Below are 18,545 nucleotides of genomic sequence, written 5' to 3'. Positions count from 1 at the left end.
TCACAAGTCATTGCTTTCAATCATGTTGTAATTTTGAACGGTCTCTAAATGAACTGTGGTAGGTTGATGACTACCCATATTACAATTAAATGACATCAACACTGACAGACAACTCAATCAAGGAACTACCAAGACACTCCCACCAACATTGATAGGGCAAGTTACTAATATATTAGAGCCATGGTTAGGATGCAGTAGTGCAGACTGTTCGCTGTCAAGAGTTCGATTCTTACTGGCTCAAGGTTTGACTCAGCCTTCCATCCTTCCAAGGTGGGTAAAATGAGGAACCAGACTGTTGGAGACAATATGCTGACTCTGTAAACCGCTTAGAGAGGGCTGTAAAGCACTATGAAGCAGTATATAAGTCTAAGTGCTATTGCTATTGCTATATAAAATGAGAGCAAATCCCACTTCCCATTAGCACTGATGATGTTATGTAGTTTGGTAATAAAACATTTGCAAGAAAATAACCAATCTCAAAGAGCATCAAGATCCCCACAGTTTAACCCTGAACAAATATTATCTTCTATCTGTTATGATATTACAAATCTACAATGTGCATTCCTTAATAGAATACTAATTTTCAAAATGTTTGTTGAATGCCCTAATTAGTCAAATTATTAAAAGGAGGTGCTGTGGCTCAGTGGCTTAATGATACTGGAGATGGTCTCTGTCTGGTAGTTTGAGTCCCAGCACTGCACTCCTTAGCTTTGGACAACCTAGCAGTTTGAAAGCATGTTATTTGCAAGTAGATAAATAGGTACCACTTTGGTGGGAAAACAAGCCGGTGCTTCAAGTGAATGGTCAGAGCCCTGCTGGCGATAGATCTTCCTGGATGCAACACCTGTTTGTGAGGTAGCTTCAGTGGAGGAAGAAGGGCCTGGCTGCTGCTGCTGGATACTGTGCATCTTTCTTTCTGATATAAATCTAGCTCACCCTCCGTGATGCACTATGGGTAGCGCACAAGCATGAACAAAACGGGTTAGTAGTCTCAGGCAGCCAAACCTATATTCCGTTTTAGTATTGTAGTCTGCTATTGTAAGATATTGTAACATTGCCAAATGCTAAATAAAATAGATTACTTAAAGAGAACAATCAGAATTAATTTAAGTAATTTAATGAAAATGCAGAGGATATTCTCCTGACTTCTAATAGCAGTTAAAAGTTAGTATGGAAGAGAAAGTCATACTTAATTCTAAACTGAAGAATACAAGGCAAACATATAAAGCCACTATGCTAGTAAGATTGTGAAGGAACTATAAAAAAAACATTTCTGCAATTATTTCAAAATTATATTAGCAGATATGCTATTCTGATACTAATCTATGGGTCTAATAGTGTAGCAATTACAAATAATATTATAACAATTAGTTTTCCATAAAGCCAGTAGAAAAAGATTTTTTTATTACCTGGTTTATTCCTTTTGAATAAAGAGGAAAAAGAGATTACATAGTACTTAAATCTTTTAAGGATATTTTCTGTATATTATTTATTGAAGTTTCAAGTTTGATATATGTGTTCCATTGAAATATCTGCTAGAGTTGATCGCCTGCTTTCTGCTTCCAGGACTTTTGGAATTTGATTTTCTAAATTTAATTGTTTTGGGAAATTTATATTTACATACCTTATCTTATAGAAGATATTTTCAGTTGGACTGGACTGATTACTTTCATATATGCTTTATCAACCCATTGAACTTTATTATGCAGTTGAACATTATGGAGCTTTGTAACATTTTTATTACTCTTACATAAATTACCATCAGCATCATAATAAAAAAAAAATTGTAATGCAGCAATATATAAATTAGTATTTTTGTTCTTCACATAAGTAGGCCAACTATCTGAACTTTGCATTTACAGGTACCTGAGAATTCCTTGTTAACAGAACATGGAACAATCATTCTTCATGTTGACTGGGATTCAATGAATAACTTTTTTTGGTGTGCTAAAGGGGTCGTATACAAAAATTGAAATAAGAATGAAAACTGTAATTTTTGAACAAGAGATCCACTTCCACCATACTATTTGTACTTATGCTTCAATGTAGCAAAATGGATTGCTGTTTGACAATCCAAACCCAAACCTGCTTGTGGTTTTTCATACCATGTCTTGGTCTAGCTTCGCCAAACTTCTGTTTCTGTTTCTATAAATAGAATTAATGGGGTACTTGGGCATTGACAAGTGCATAATAAAATCCCTCCAGTGCTAGCAGCTGGCTGTGAGTTCCTTCTTCAACTACTCTGCCATTTTGGATGACTGCTATTATATCAGAATTCTGGATTGTTGACAGTCGATGAGCAATAACAATGCAGGTTCGGCCTTTTCGAGCTTCATCTAATGCTTTCTGGACAATCTGTACTCAAAGACAAAAGAGAAATAACCTTATAAAAGCACCAGAGATACACTTTCCCCCCAGTTTAGATCATTTCTCAAACAATGGCAAATTGCTTACCGATGAAGTAGGAAGTCAGCTATGGCTTCACTCACCTTTTCGCTCTCTGTATCCAGAGCTGATGTGGCCTCATCTAGAAGTAAAACTGCAGGTTTTCGGACAAGGGCACGAGCAATAGCTATTCTTTGCTTTTGTCCTCCAGAAAGCTGTGCTCCTTTATCACCCACTCGGGTATTGTATTTCTGATTTTGAGAAAAAGAAGAATATTGGTATTGTGAGAGAGTCAAAGATAGAGTCCTAACAGTCTTAAGAGTCCTAAGATAAATAGCATAATTCTCATATCAAGTAAGTTTGTAAATTAGGAAGAAAGAAAAATGAATGTAAATACCATTAATAGATGTATTATAACAAATCAGTTTCCTAATCTTTAAAATACAATTTTGCCATTTTGCACAGGAACAGAAACTTCTTCAATTTGGTGCTACTCTAATGCAGAACCCTCACATCCCAGACATAAACTGTTTCAATTCCTTCCCTCAAAACGACATTATAGAGCACTGCACACCAGAACAACTAGACAGCTTTTTCCCGAACACCATCACTCTGCTAAACAAATAATTCCCTCAACACTGTCCAACTATTTACAAAGTCTGCACTACTATTACCATTAATCTTCTCATCACTCCTTATCACCTATCCGCTGCCACTTGTGACTGTATGACTAATTTTATCACTTGTATCCTTACGATTTATATTGACTGTTTCCTAGTATGATTTGATTACTTATCGCACCCTATGACTATTATTAAGTGTTGTACCTTATGATTCTTGACTCTCAATAAATTTATCTTTTCTTTTATGTACACTGAAAGCATTTTATGTACACTGAAAGCATTTGCACCAAGACAAATTCCTTGTTAGTCCAATCACACTTGGCTAATAAAGAATTCTGTTCTGCTTTGTTCTGTTCTGTTCTGTTCTATCCTAGAAAATTGATATGGTTATGGTACACAAAAATGTCATATTGTTGTGAACACAGTCCAAAAAATCCAGCCATTCAAAAACTCAGCTAACATTGATTTTAAGGTTGTGCTTGCCAAACAGAGAACAAGAGGATTCAAAGGAGGATATATCCTCCTCTTGATAGTTGTTTGATAACCCTATTTTTGGGATAAGTTCCCCCACCTATTCTGAGCTTCAGTTTATAGATTTCAAATGAGGTTATGATACTTGCATTACCTGTAAAATTATCTGTTGAATTTCAAAAAACACTCTTGCTTTTTATTTATTTACTTGTTTGTTTTGCTGATCATTAGTTTTACTCCATAACAGATACATGTACCAGCTGCAATAATTAATTTCATGCAGAAAAACAATGCTAGATACCTCTGGAAGATTTTCTATAAAATTGTGAATATTGGCTGCTTTGGCTGCTTCTTCAATTTCCTCCTGGCTAACAACTCTGCTATTATCTCCATACTGGATATTCTCTGCAATACTGCAGTCAAACAGAATAGGTTCTTGTTGTACAAGGCCCAGTCTGGATCTTAGCCACTGTATATGTAGAGATTTAGTGTCTACACCATCTGCAATCTGGAAATAGAAAGGAAAACATGACACTCTTAATTGAAAAGTTAAAAATATACTCCTTACTGTTCTCTTCTGGAATAAGCAACATGATGCAAAACAAATGAAAAAAAAGGTAAGAGTAAGCAAAATAAAGTGTTGTAAGAAAAATATATATAACTAAATTTAGTTTTCGCCAATATAATTCATGGTATTTTCTTATTTTTATACTTTTCTATCCCTGGAAATTATCTTTGTTTCTACTATATATTACTTTTTTTTTTTTTTTAGAGGAGGAGCTTTCAATCAGTGTTGAATCCTGGCAACTGCCTGGACTACTTCTTGCAGTCTTCTTGCAAGATTTTAGAAATCGGTTGCTAGGGCTGAGAGTGACTTGCCCAAGATCACCCAGCTGACTTTGTATCTAAGGCAGGACTAAAACTCTTAGCTTCCTAGTTTCTAGCCCAGGTCATTAACTACTATATCACACTGACTCTCCTGCTTACTCACCCTGCCTAATATATTACTTTTCATTGTGTACACTTCATTTCCTTTTTGAGATTCCATCAAGTCTGTCCAACCATAACTTTCTTATTTTCTCTTTCTTCTCTATCCATTCATGCTTTCTTTCATATAGTTTTGGGAATTCTATTCTCTTTCATTCTCTCTATATGACCAAATAACTACAGCATATTTCTTTTGTGATGCTTTTGTATTTTATTCACATTAATTCAGAACTCATAGATCCTTAACCCACTTATTTTTATTTAACCTCTCAATTTCCTAAAATATCATACTGCTATTGCATTCAAATCTTTTGTTTCTTCTCAATTAAACATTTTTTTGTCCAGAAAAACATTTTCTGTATTTTAGTAAACATTCTAAAAATTCATTTAATTGCTATAGTTTTTCATCATTTATGTATAATTTGCAATCATTCATTCCATACTAAATATTATTATCTTAGCCGTCAATATACACTGCTCAAAAAAATAAAGGGAATACAAAAATAAGACATCCTAGATCTGAATGAATGAAATATTCTTATTAAATACTTTGTTCATTACACAGTTGAATGTGCTGACAACAAAATCACACAAAAATTGTGTGGGTTGTAGACTCTGTCTACAGTCTGCATGCTACTCATGCTACACTAGAGTGAAAGCACCGCCAGCATTCAAAAGTGACCAAACCATCAGCCAGAAAGCATAGGAACTGAGAAGTGGTCTCTGGTCACCACCTGCAGAACCACTCCTTTATTGGGATGTCTTGCTAACTGCCTATGCTTTCCACCTCTTGTCTATTCCATTTGCACAACAGCATGTGAAATTGATTGCCAATCAGTTACTACCTAAGTGGACAGTTTGATTTCACAGAAGTGTGATTGACTTGGAGTTACACTGTGTTGTTTAAGTGTTCCCTTTATTTTTTTGAGCAGTGTATTACTTTTCATATCTATATTCCCTTGTGTATGATATAATTTCAAGATAGAACGACCTGCCATGGATTATAGAACAAACCAAAGTATACAATATCATCAAGGGAGTAAAAAAATTGAAATGGAAATGGGTTGGTCGCATAGTAAAATTCAATGTTGCCTTCTGCTAATTGATGGCAGATGGACCAAGGCAGTCATAGAATGGATCCTACTTAATTAAAAAGCATTCACAAAAGACACCTAAAACAAGATGGATCAATGACACCAGTAAGTATTGTGGGCCCATTTGACAAAAGAAAGTTCAGGACCATATTGGTTGGAAACATGCAGAAGATGCCTTCATCCTGCAGTGGATCGACAGGCTAAAATGATGGTGATGATGACGATGATACAATCTTTGTAAATTTGCTGCACATTATTTAGATTCTCAGGCAAATGCTTACTAATGACCAGCTGAATAATGAAATCCCAGTCTAGGGACATCATCTACTTGCAACCAACCTGTACACCCCAAATTTTATTCATCATTATCTCTTGTACTTGTCAAACACCTTCCAAGGCACATTTAACAAACTAATCCTCCTACAGTTTTTAAATTCACCATTGTTTTATTTTGCCATTTTATAAAGACACAATAACCATATTCTTCAGTTGTTGAGCACAGGAAGAGCTCTGGTAAGAAAGCCACAGATCCACTCTGTAAGCAAACCTCAAATTTTAACATTTTTCTAATTACACTGTCTAACTTGCATTTTCTACATTCTTATAGGATTTACTGTATGAATTCCTGCCCTTCATTTTCTCTGGAATACTAAAATTTGTAGTACTTTTTTCAATACCATTATTTCAGATATCACTGTTATTCCTATACGGATCTCTGACACAATTGTGCCCACACTTTAGCTTCATCACAAATCACATTAAAATGCTAGTTAAGATGTCCAAAATTTTCACATTCTTTTATCAAACTCTCTGTCTGGTCTGGATTATTATAAAGCCTCATAATCAATAATACCACAGAGAAGAACTAGTATACGCCTTCATGTACCACAGAAATGTTTTCAGTAGAATCAAGGTCGACTTACCACTTGTCCTGAAATTGGGTCATAGAATCGCTCTAGAAGTTGAATAGAAGTGCTCTTGCCACAACCACTGCTACCCACAAGAGCCAGTGTCTGGCCCTTGTTAATCTTTATATTGAGTCCTTGCAAAACCTGAACTTCTGGTCTGGTTGGATATGCAAAATGGATATCTTTAAATTCAATGTTGCCTTCAAATTTCTCCTGCAGTAGAAAGAGGTGAGGAGATGATGATGGTATGTTTTGCACAATGTTCTAGGTTTTTCCTTCTATACTTCTCCTGTGGTACTAATCGTAGTAACAGAATTAGTAGTGGAATGGCTGCAACAACAACAATAATGTACCTCCTTCCTGTACATATTTATTCAAATAAAATTTTGATATGGACTGGAATTATTTTTCAAACTTTTATCCTCCTAACTAGTTTAATTTATGAACTAAAATAGTATATAAAATTTCTGCTATTTGACTTTTTACATAAGCAGTTTAACGTTATTTTGAAATTAACTGAAAGAAAAGTGAAACATAGAATTTTCTCCATTTATTCTACTTAAGGCAATATATATTTTCTTGGTCATTTCCATACATGATGAATGGCTATTTCTCCTGTTACTCCTTTTATTGTTTACAACATACAATGCAGCAAATATTTTAAATTCATTAAAATGTAAGGGGACAATTCAATGAAAGGGAAGTTTAATTTAAGAATGACTTTAAATTTCCCACTGAAACAAAGAGACTGGAGCAAAATTCTTATAGAAGTAGCTTTTTTCAGAAATAAGTCCCAGGATTTTAAAATGATATCTATTGCATAGTATTGAATATAATATTGGTTTATTCATTTACTAGATAATTATACACATGCCTAATAATTTTTTAGATCAAATTTGCAGAAACCAAAGTTTCTAAGTTACCAACTCAATATATTAAAGACATAATAAGCATTAGTTGTAAGATCTTACTAATTTTTCTCCTTCTTCACTATAGCTGTCAATTGCAGGCTTTCGATCCAAAAGGTGAAATATTCTTTGAGCAGAAACCTTTGACTTGCTAAAATCAGGTGCAAGAGAATTAGCTTGGCCAGCATTCATTGCAGCAAAAATCACTGATGAGAAGACTCTGGAAATATAAAACAAAAATACTAAAGGGGTGTATCAGAAAATAATACAAAGGTAAACTTTTAAGTAACAAACTTTGTTGAAATCAACTGTAAATGGCATGATTTTGCAACTTGAATTTTATAATGTCAGCCTCTTTAAACAGAACAATTTACTGAATTTTATATCTTGGATATACAGCATACCAGAGGTGGTATTCAGCAGGCTCTGACCAGTTCTGGAGAACCGATAGCAGAAATTTTGAGTAGTTCAGAGAACTGGCAAAAACCACCTCTGACTGAAAATTTTACAGTATCCTTCCACTGCCACGCCCACCAAGCCATGCCCACAGAGTAAAAAAAAAATTGAATCCCACCACTGGAGCATACTATATATTAAATAAGATCAAATAAAACATATTGCCAAAAGCCTATATGGCTATAAAATGCAATGAAACTTTGGATAAAATTTGAAAAATTGAAGCAAAGGGGATTTCATATGATTCAAGATTATTTAAGTCAAGATCTGGTATTTGTAGCAGTAATTTTCTATGTATTTTGTTGGAAAAATCTCAGTGAATTTAGTATGTTTTAAACTTTATAAAGATACATATAAATGTGCCTTATGACTAGGGGTGGGTTTCAACTGGTGTTACTATTGGTTCGGTGACTAGGTTTGCACGCATGTGTAAAAATCCTTAAGCTGTGCTGCCTGGACAGCTGAAAAGAGCTACGCGCAAGTGTGCAGCATTTAAAAAGCCACTTTTTTCCTGCTTTTTCAACCTCAGCTGTGCTGTGCAAAGCAGCTGAAGTTGAAAAAGCAGAAAATAAAGGACAGGTAAGGGCCCGGGTGGGTGAGTGCGCCAAACAGCAGCAAATACAGAACCGGTTTGGTGTCTGCTGCTCTTCAGAGCTACCAGTTCTGTAGAGCCAGGCAGAACTGGTAGCATCCCAACCCTGCTTATGACAATGTTCATCAGTAAGGCAAATATTATCCCATCAGTCAAAAACTAAGATGTTATGTTGCAAAGGAGAGAGTTTGGAATTCAAAATTATCTCTTGTCACGATCAAAGTTAGGAAAACTTAGGAAAAAGTCTCTTTCCCTTCTCAGTGATCGTTGACCTTACACTTAAATACTGTATCCCAAAAGTTTAGCTTTTCACAGGTCTTGATAGCTATAAGTAAGAGTTATTGAGTTAATGGCAGATACTGAATTATGCCTCAATTCTTACTATAACTTAAACAGAAAATGAAAAGAACAATCCTTTCCCATTGTTGCTCTTCAGCAAAAGGTTTCTAGAATCTGGAGATTCCTACTAACTATCAGAAGCTGTCATTTTTAAATTATATGTGGCCGGCAACATTATTGAGGGACTATTTCTCCTAAGTCATGACTGATCCCATCAGATCTGACAGAAGTAGTTTGTTGTAAATTCTATCCACTAGATAGTGTCATCTGACAGGACTTAGGAGAAGTACCTTTTCTGCTTCTCCCTGTGCCATATAAAACATTATTCCCCAAAAGGCCAAGCTCACCCTAATCTTCTAGAAGAGAAGATTTCTGCCTTCTAGAAGAGCATGAAGACTGGCATTGCTACCTGATCTGGGAGCTGGAGAGTAGTGAGGAGCCCATAAAGTGGCTATAATGTTCATGTGATTTCCCAGTGACTGGTGTTAATTGTTTTAACATTTCTTATTACTTTGTATAGCTATTTTATTCTGTGTTTGTGTTTGTTTATGTTTTAATTGTAAGCTGCCTAGGCCATGTGAGACTTATATAGAAGTATATATTCCTAATTCTTTGTATATGACACCAAGAACTTTTCAACTGGTGTCATGATTCTATATTCTAACATAATGACACAAATGTCAATAAACTTACAAACGAATAACACAACCACAGAAACTGAAATCCTCCAACTTTTGGGAAGGGGTAAATCTCATGATATTTATCCCAAAGGTGCTTTTTCAAAAAGCAACTGGACTTTCTGGTTTTCTTTGAAGACATTTCATTTCTCATCCAAGAAGCTTCTTCAGCTCTGATTGGTTTGTGGAAATGAAAGGAATAATACTCCTTGCAGATAACTTGTCAAGGAGTATAAATCCTTCCATTCCTCACTACCCAGTCAGAGCTGAAGAAGCTTCAAGAAGCTTCTTGAGCTTCTTGAGAAGCAAAACATCTTCAAAGAAACACCAAAAAGTCTAGCTGCCTCTTGAAAAAGCACCTTTGGGACAACTATGACATGGAAGACTGAGAATCTCCATAGACAGTAATGAGATTTAGCAATCTCATATCAGAGATCTTGATGTCTCTTATGTTGAAGAAATTCCAGGTTTCTGTATGGAATCTTGAAAAATCATCTGGGAGAATACCCAAAACTATTGATATTTCAAATTCTTTTTTTACATTTTAAAAGTTTTTGTGTTAATTGTTTTTAACTTGTGACAAAAACATCAAAAGGCAGCCTAGATAATGGCATATTTAGGTGCTGACTGTGTAAGCCTTTCCTTAAACAGTTTATTGACAAGCCTAAGACATTAATTATACAAATTTTTCCTTCACTTCAACATGATTGTTCTTGCTTTAAAAATATACATATATCCATATATGAAAATTGGTAACCTCAGTTCATATTTTCATTACCCTCCTTAAAAGCTAGTATACTCACATAAACAGTTGTTCAAAGTTCATAAAACAATGGGCAATAAGCCATGCTCCAAATCTAAAGACAGCAGCATTTATAAAAAAGTTGAAACTCTGCCCTATGGCATAGGATAATCCATTAATAGGAGCTTTCTTTAATGAGTCCCTAATAAAAGAAAATATTTGATATTATTCACAATCAATCATAAAATTCAAAACTGACCACGATTTATAACTATATCAGTGTTGATTAACCTTATCAAGAGCTGTGGACTTCAACTCCCATATTATACGAGGTTGAAATACAACCTCTTAAAGTTGTTGAGGTTGAGAAACACTGAGCTATGTTAATAATACTTTTCCAAGTAGATCATCTTATCTGTCCAAATATTTTGGATAGAAACATTAAATGTGGATATTAAAAGTGTTTGCATTACACACCGCAATATGAGTCCAAATTGCTGGAAATGCAAAAAAAAAGAGGGAACTTTTTTCCATATGTGGTGGTCCTGTACAGAAGCTCAAAAATATTGGCAGAAAATTAGAAATTGGCTGGAAGAAATGACAAGAGAACAGATCGAATTCAAATCAGAGTCCTTTCTGTTAGGGATCTTTGATAAAGAAATATTTTAAAAAGTGAAATATATAATAATACACATTTTGACAGTGGCCAGATTGGCTTTTGCACAATGTTGGAAGCAGCCTCATGTTCCATCAGAGGAGATGATCATTCAAAAAATTTCAAGTTGTGCAGAAATGGACAAATTAACTTTGGCATTAAAAAATAAAGACACTTCAATATGCTACAACAGCGGGAACTGCTGGTACAAATGGATAGACCAAAGATAGACTTTACACTAAAAGGCAAAAGAGGATAGGATAAATCCATAGCAGTGATACACAGATATATGTAAGGATAAGGTGTGTGTATTTGGCATAAAATAAGGATAAAAAAGAGGTCCTACAAACTGCTGAAGATGAGAATGTTTTTAATTGTTTTCTATTTTTTTTTCTATTTTCTTCTCCCTTTCTTCTTTTATTCTCTTTCATTTATGTATGTGTTGTTGGTTTGTTTTAATTGTAAAATCAATAAAATTTATTTAAAAAATAAAAGTGTTTGCATTACAATTTCATGTGTGTCTTTGTGTGTGAGAGATTACTGTTATGTATACATGTGTCTATGTGTGTGTGTGTGTGTATTTATATGTAGATGTGTGTATGTGTGTGTATGTTTAGATTCTTTTTTACTGATGCTTTTTAAAAAACTTTGTTTAAAAACATTTTAAAGTAGTGACTATAATGAGGAATATACATATAAAATATATAGTGCACATAAACTCACATACAAAACATATTAAAAAATAAAATGCTTACTTGTATGGTTTATATAAACTTGCTTTGTAGTTCTCAAAAAATCTGTCTTCTCTTGTTAATGCCACAACAGTTCTTATATTTTCTACAACTTCTGTTGAAATCTAGATTTGGGGGAAAAGGGAAAATATAAGGCATTCATTCAGTGATACAAGGATTTTTGTGATGTATAGCATTATCTACTTAAAGTACAAAACCCGCGGAATAGCATACTATAAAACATGTGCTTATAATGCATGGCTCATAATTTATCATGTGTAAATCCAGACCATTGTGATTTATTAAAGTATTGTTAAATAAACTAGATTTAGACAATTATATTTATTGTTAGCTTATTTCCAAAGGCAATGCAGACCAGCAAGTTAAATCTCTGACATTCCCTTTTGAAGTAATATTCTGCTAAAGAATTAACTTTCTGAAATCCCTTCACTTCTTGCCCTATGTTCTTCATGGTGAAGGGAGATGGGGATAAGAAATCAGGATGTTTTTCTCCTTCTCCAAAAAGCAAAACAGAAAATATGGGATAAAGTGCTTCTTTGTTTTCCTATTCTGCTGAGCAAAGAATGCTAAGCATTGGTGAATGGTTGACTCCTTCTGTGGGAAGACATTTTTCAGTTTTGTGTAATGAATATTGCAATGGAGGTCAAGGGAACCTGTGCTTGTCAAATCATTTTAAAGAACAATTCTTGGTAACTCTAGTCAGCATACAAAAAAAAATGATAGGAATTTCAATTAAGCAACAACCAAAGACCCAGGCTTACTTAATTTGAGTTTTCAAATTGTGCTTCTCCCCAGATTATTTGTTTCATTATACAGAAGTTTTTGAGTTTGTGTTAAGTGATTTCACATTACACTGTCTGAAGTACATTCTGAGAAAGGGTGGCATGTAAATAAATAGACCATGTTTTTCTAGAGAAGCACTACTGGAAAAAATGAAGACTAAGAACCATACTAAAGTAGACTGAGATCTTGCTGAAATAGTGAATGGATGTAACTCTATTGAAAGTTCAAATCATAGAACATTTACTGCCTACTTGTCACCACTATAACATTAATCTTATCCATGTGTGTATATATGCAGAAGATACCCTTCTTGTCACCACTATAGCATTAATCTTATCCATGTGTGTATATATGCAGAAGATACCCTTCCAGCTTCTTCAAGAGCTTTTTGATCCTGAGCTGCATGACCTTCCATCGATTTCGCTTGAAAAGCCTTTGCAACAATGACGAAGGGAATGCAAGCTAAGATGAGCAGCGTTAAATGCCAACCATGTGCAAAAGCAATGATAAGAGCTGTCACAAGTGTGAAGAAAGTCATGGTCATTAAAGCCAACCGACTTCCAGTAGCCTTGAAAATAAACAAGAAAAACAAATTATATCTTTTCCACAATAAACATTCTTTTCATAACATTCACAATAAGGCTGTCTTCTGGGAGAAGGCTTCTTGGTATCTTAACTAGAACTATTAGATTATGTAATAGCTTTGTACTATATAGTATCAATCTGATTTTATATGTGTGTATGTAAATATTCAGATGGCTTAACACATCTGAAGGCTCACAGGTTCTCTTTCTCTGTGGAAACACAATGTATATATGTTTTGCTAAGGTATAAAGGCATATGCATGGAAAGTTCACGTCAGGTGGCATGATTAATTTTTATTTCCTGCTTTTCCAAGTCATGTTGCTAACTTTCTTGAAAACACTTTTTACATAGTTTTTCTTTATTAGTTGAAACTGCCCATTGTACCATGAAATGGATGCAGAATCATTTCTTTATGTAAATATGATATCATCTGGCAATACTGCAAAGCCAGTAAATTGGTTGGCAGTTAGCTTCAGTGCCAAACTGATTCATAGAATCTTGGGGTCTTGTAGAATGTGTCATTCCAGAGCAGACTATTTTAGAAAGTGCAATTAGAATACTTGTCTGAAGACACAAAACAAACATAGACCCCAATGTATTCAGAATGTGAAAATGATTCAAATAATGGATTTATTCTGCTGTTTCCTGCAGAAGTCTCTTATTGATACTAAGATAATTATAATTCCAACAAAATATATAAAAACAATAAGCAAAAACCATACTCCTTTAACTTGGGAAGCATCTGTTGAAAGTCTGGTTAACAGAACTCCAATACCATTATTGTGGTCATCAAACCATCCAATTTCCTAAAACCAAAATGAACAAATTAAAATAATAATTGAAATTAACAATTAGTCTTGTTAGAACTTGGAACCTTTCTTCTTGTATCGAATTATGGTAGAAACATGTCTTGGCAACATAACTTTTTTTCTCTGCCATTACTCCCTGAAATTGTCTTCATTTCATTCCCAGTTCATTAGTGAATCAGATATGAGTCACTCTTAGTTGAATCCTTTTCTATTGCAATTCTGAATATACAATGGTAGTCACAAAACATGCAAAATCTATTACATTTTGTCATCCACTACACTGATACCAAAATCAGGTGATCTTTCTTGGGTGGCATCAAGGCAGCAACTCTAAAGTTTTTAGCTACCTGTTCTCAATGTTGATTTTAATTTACCAATTTAGTATAAGGTTGATGTAACAAAACAAGAGGTGCCCACACTGGAAGTCAAAAAATGATAGATGCAAATGCTTGATTGACACCTGCTCTATTTTTACTTAAAAAGTGGGCAGGGGCTCAATCATATGTTCATAATTGCCAGCTGGATATTTTATCCACTACTACCTGTTCCACGGTGCACCCAATAAAACAATAGAGTGGTGGGACAGTGAAAAAGTGTAATAGACTGAAATAGTTTAATACTGAAATGATGGGACCAGCTGTTCATTCACCATTATTTCCCAAATAAAATATAATGATCTCTGGAAGTCAGCATTTGTTGTGTCTACTTAAAAAAACCAGAAAAGGCCTACAGATAGAGACATCTGAATTAAAAGTGCAGCTTTCCTCCTACTAGCTATTTATAATGATGAAATTAATTCTTGGCCCTTCAAATGTTATTTTCCACTATTAAAAGAGATGTTAAATTTAGTGCCTCCAAGCACTAAATGTTCTGTGGGTAAATGAATACATCATTTTGGCAACATAACTCACTTGGAATCTAAAAGGATGAAGTGGTGCATTATGTTCCTATATCTTTATAGATAATTCTAGGCTATATGGAAGTCTGTAAACTTCTTAAGCCTTAGCTTTTTATTCAACAAGTCCCTGTTTTGGACTGCAAGAGGCAGTTCCTAACCAACCTTGGTTGGATTGGAAAATCAAAGTACAATTGGACTAATTTAATACTTAGATGAAAAAGCATCAGACAATCTTCGGGCTTAAGTCAGCTGGGAATTCTTAAAAACATCCCTTAAATAGGCTTCATGATCCTGCTAAGACAAGAAAAGAACATTCTTCAGTCACCTAAATTCAGCAGCTTGACTTGAGATTCCCCATTTATTTTAATAATATTTACTGTTTTTATTCATTAGTAGACTTTTGCTAATGCATATTTCTAAATGGGTCCTGGCACTGATAATGTTACTTGGTTTGGGTAATGAAATATCTGCAAGAAATCAAACTCAGAGAGCACCAAGGACTCCTCATTTCAACTCTGATGTTCTCTTTTATTGGGGATCCAAGCTTGTCCCCAAAGTGCTATTTCTTTCTCTTTCCTGTTCTGTTTTGTTACCTGCTGTAGCAAGGCTTTGAAAGAAAGAGAGCGCAACCGCATTGTGAGAGCTTCTCCAGACTTCCCAAAGGTGAATCCCTGCAAAAGATAAAGACAAAACTTTTATTTTTTTATTTTTTAGAAAAGGGCTATTCTCATCTGAAGAGGAGAATATCCATCAAATAAGTGAGTGGCAGTTTCAAGTATTTATTAATGCAGAACTTAACAAATTCAAGAAATAAAGACAGAATGATATCAAAGATTAAGGAGGGAAAAATTACTAATTAAAGTAACGATTGCATGTTATGGCACAGTGGTTAGAATGTAGTATTGTAGGCTAACTCTGCCCACTGCCAGGAGTTCGACCCTGAATGTGTCAAGGTTGACTCAGCCTTCCATCCTTCTGAGGTCGGTAAAATGAGGACCCAAATTGTTGGGGGCAATATGCTGACTCTGTAAACCATGTAGAAAGGACTGTAAAGCACTGTAAAGCAGTATATAAGTGTAAGTGTCTATTGCTATTCTGGGGAACTGCCTGATGAAATTTGAATAAAAAGGTAAACAAAGAAGCACATTGAATGTTGAAAAGGCCTGGATGTATAGTTTAAGATAGCCAAAGTAACAAGGATGATATTCATGTGACTTATGGGATTGCAATGATTTATTGGATTCCATCTAATAAACAAAGCATAGTGTCAAAAGTCCATCTTTTTAAAATTGAAAGCCTTTTCATATTGCACGGGTTGAGTTACTTAGTACTGTATACAATCATCTCTTTCTTATAGGGTGCTCCTTTGTGATAATTTCTTATTAAGTAGATCTTATACTAGAACCTACCTGGATTGTATAAGTTATCAAGCTGATCACTCCCAACACCAGAAACATGAGAGAATACAGCACTGTATTCTGGCTTTTCTTTACATCATCTTGTTCTTGGAAAGCCTGAGTGGCAAAGCATACTTTTAATCACCAGCACAAGAAACAGTTGCAGTTCAATTTATGACCATTTCCTGAAAGCCAATTTTCCTGATTTCTCTGTATGTTACCATCAAATGTTACCATGTTATTCTGAACAGCAGACTATATTTTACATGAAGAATTTGAAACCAATTCTAATTCAGTGACCACTAATCTAATTCAGATTGTAGGAAATGACAGTTAGATGGCAGCAGTGTGAAAAAGTTGATCTCTTTACTGCCATCTGGTGATTGCATGGAGTTTTGCAAGCCACGTTTGGTAGCACCCCCCGAGAACAGAATTTGTAGCTGAATCTTATGACTTTCTAAAAAATAGAAATCTGGCTCATATTCATTCCTTGTCAAAAATAATTAAATTCAAAGGTGAACATTAATCAGGGCCAAATAGAAGCTTGTAAAAGAGTACTATATGAATAAAAAGTTAAAAATAATATTATTTATTTGAAATATCTGTAGGGTACAGTTTCCTGCAGGTGTTCGTGATATGGATGGAACCAACATACCAAATAATTGTAGGACAAGAACCTCGTTAGTGTGGCAGGAGAAATTCAGGAGTGTGTTAAGCCCTTTTCCAGCTAACAATATAGAAGCATAAGCTTCTGTGAACTGCAGTCTACTGCATCCGTCGGTGAATAAAATAGTTCAATGAATTCTATTTTTAATTTATATCTCCTTTCCCATGAAAAATAATGTTCAGTATGGGAAATTAAATACCGATATATAATTTGTTGGATGAAGCAAATTAACGTTTTTGTGGAGAAAGCACTCCATCATTGGGGAGATCCTGATGAGAAGGTCAGAAATCTCCACAAGATATGCTGAAAAATAGTCAAGATGGCAGCTGAGGAGTGTAATTAACACCTATTTTTATATGTGGATTTTTAATTGTACTGTCTAGGTTGCCATCTTGACTTTTTTTCACCGTCTCCTGCAAATACCCTAATCTTTTCCATAGACACAAATCAACTAAAGTTTCAAGTAAGTGGCTCTTGACCAAAGGACTGTTCTAGACTTCAGTTTCATGTTGAAGAAAAAGAAGATTATTTTACTGAGTATTTAGATTTTAAAGTTTAATATCTTTAATATCTTTAAACATACTTGGAACTGTCTGGAATTGTGAAATATTATTAAAACTAATCAAGTATCATCAATAGAATAGAACAGAATAGAATTCTTTATTGGCCAAGTGAGATTTATTGGACACACAAGGAATTTGTCTTTGGTGCATCAAATTGGCAAACTGTCATTCATTCCTCTTTTAGTATAAGGGCAATTTTTTAAAATTCAAGGCTGCATTTACACAAGAATAATGTACAAGTAATCCTCAAGTTATAACCAGAAATGAATTCTGAAACTTCCAGTACAGTTGTTAAGTGACTTCCACCCAAATTATGATCTTTTTTGTTGTTTTTAAGCAAATCACATAATTGTTTAGTGAATCTGGATTTCTGAATTGATTTTGCTTGTTGGAAATCCCCTGAGAACATTGCAAATGGAAAACATGTAACCTGGGATAGTGTAAATATAGGCCAAATGCCTGTATCACAATCACACGATGTGCAAGGAATGATTGCAAGTCACTTTTTTCAGCACTGTCATAACTTTGAATGGTTGCTAAACAAATAGTTATAAGTCGAGGACCTCCTTGGCAGATGTATTGTACATGGCCAGATTAAAAGGAAGTGGGGATTCCATTCTTCCTCTCTCTTTCTGTATTTTCCCCTTTCTTCTCTCTCTTTCTCTTCCCCCACCTTCCTTGCCAGTGGCTTTTGAAATGCATTATGTATGACATTTTATTGTTCTATTAGCATCCAATTTATACACAAGATAAACTGAATGCTCATATGTTCATATGATGACTATATCAGAACAAAATTCAAAATTCACACCAGAAAAACAGTACAGTAATATATATGTTCTGGGCTACTCTTTCTTGTTTTATACTGTCTTGGAGGATTCTTTGATCACATGGATTAAGATTATTCATTTCATTTGGGAGGAATGATTTAGAAATTACAATGTGTTTTTGGAAAGTTAAAGGTGGAACTGAGATGATGAGAAAATTGAAATGCTTCCAATTAAGTAAGATCATAATAAGAAATCAATACATCTGCTGGGTTTTATAGTTTCTGCAAAAAAAAAAAGGAAATAGAAGCATTGAGTAGTCCTAAACATACCCCAATAATTTTACCAAACAGAACTGCAAAGGCAGGAGTAACACCTCCAGCAATGGCTGCAGCAACAACCCCAACTGCTATGTAACAGAATTCAGGCTTATTCAGAGCCAGGATCCTGGTATAAGGAACATCTGGAAGAGTCTCTTTCTGTAAAG

General features: G+C 34.5%; 1 protein-coding gene across 2 annotated transcripts in view; it reads right to left on the bottom strand.

The window, feature by feature from the left end:
* Positions 1 to 1,840: 1,840 nt before the first annotated feature.
* ABCB5 (ATP binding cassette subfamily B member 5) overlaps positions 1,841 to 18,545 on the bottom strand; it is a 42,345-nt gene continuing 25,640 nt past the window's right edge. For both annotated transcript variants that reach the window (XM_087916898.1, XM_087916897.1), the window contains exons 17-28: positions 18,391 to 18,537; positions 16,074 to 16,178; positions 15,258 to 15,335; positions 13,680 to 13,763; positions 12,737 to 12,940; positions 11,593 to 11,693; positions 10,244 to 10,384; positions 7,440 to 7,596; positions 6,484 to 6,681; positions 3,781 to 3,987; positions 2,490 to 2,636; positions 1,841 to 2,355 (exon numbers count right to left, since the gene is read on the bottom strand). In XM_087916898.1, coding sequence (XP_087773024.1) covers positions 2,158 to 2,355; positions 2,490 to 2,636; positions 3,781 to 3,987; positions 6,484 to 6,681; positions 7,440 to 7,596; positions 10,244 to 10,384; positions 11,593 to 11,693; positions 12,737 to 12,940; positions 13,680 to 13,763; positions 15,258 to 15,335; positions 16,074 to 16,178; positions 18,391 to 18,537 — 1,767 coding nt within the window. In that variant the 3' untranslated portion in view covers positions 1,841 to 2,157. The remainder of the gene's footprint in view (positions 2,356 to 2,489; positions 2,637 to 3,780; positions 3,988 to 6,483; positions 6,682 to 7,439; positions 7,597 to 10,243; positions 10,385 to 11,592; positions 11,694 to 12,736; positions 12,941 to 13,679; positions 13,764 to 15,257; positions 15,336 to 16,073; positions 16,179 to 18,390; positions 18,538 to 18,545) is intronic.

Source organism: Pseudonaja textilis, chromosome Z (genome assembly GCF_049901715.1).
Source record: "Pseudonaja textilis isolate UNSWEBS1 chromosome Z, rPseTex1.2, whole genome shotgun sequence".
Lineage (NCBI taxonomy): Eukaryota > Metazoa > Chordata > Lepidosauria > Squamata > Elapidae > Pseudonaja > Pseudonaja textilis.
The sequence above is the reverse complement of the archived record's forward strand: the minus strand, read 5'-3'. Positions and strand labels throughout refer to the sequence as shown.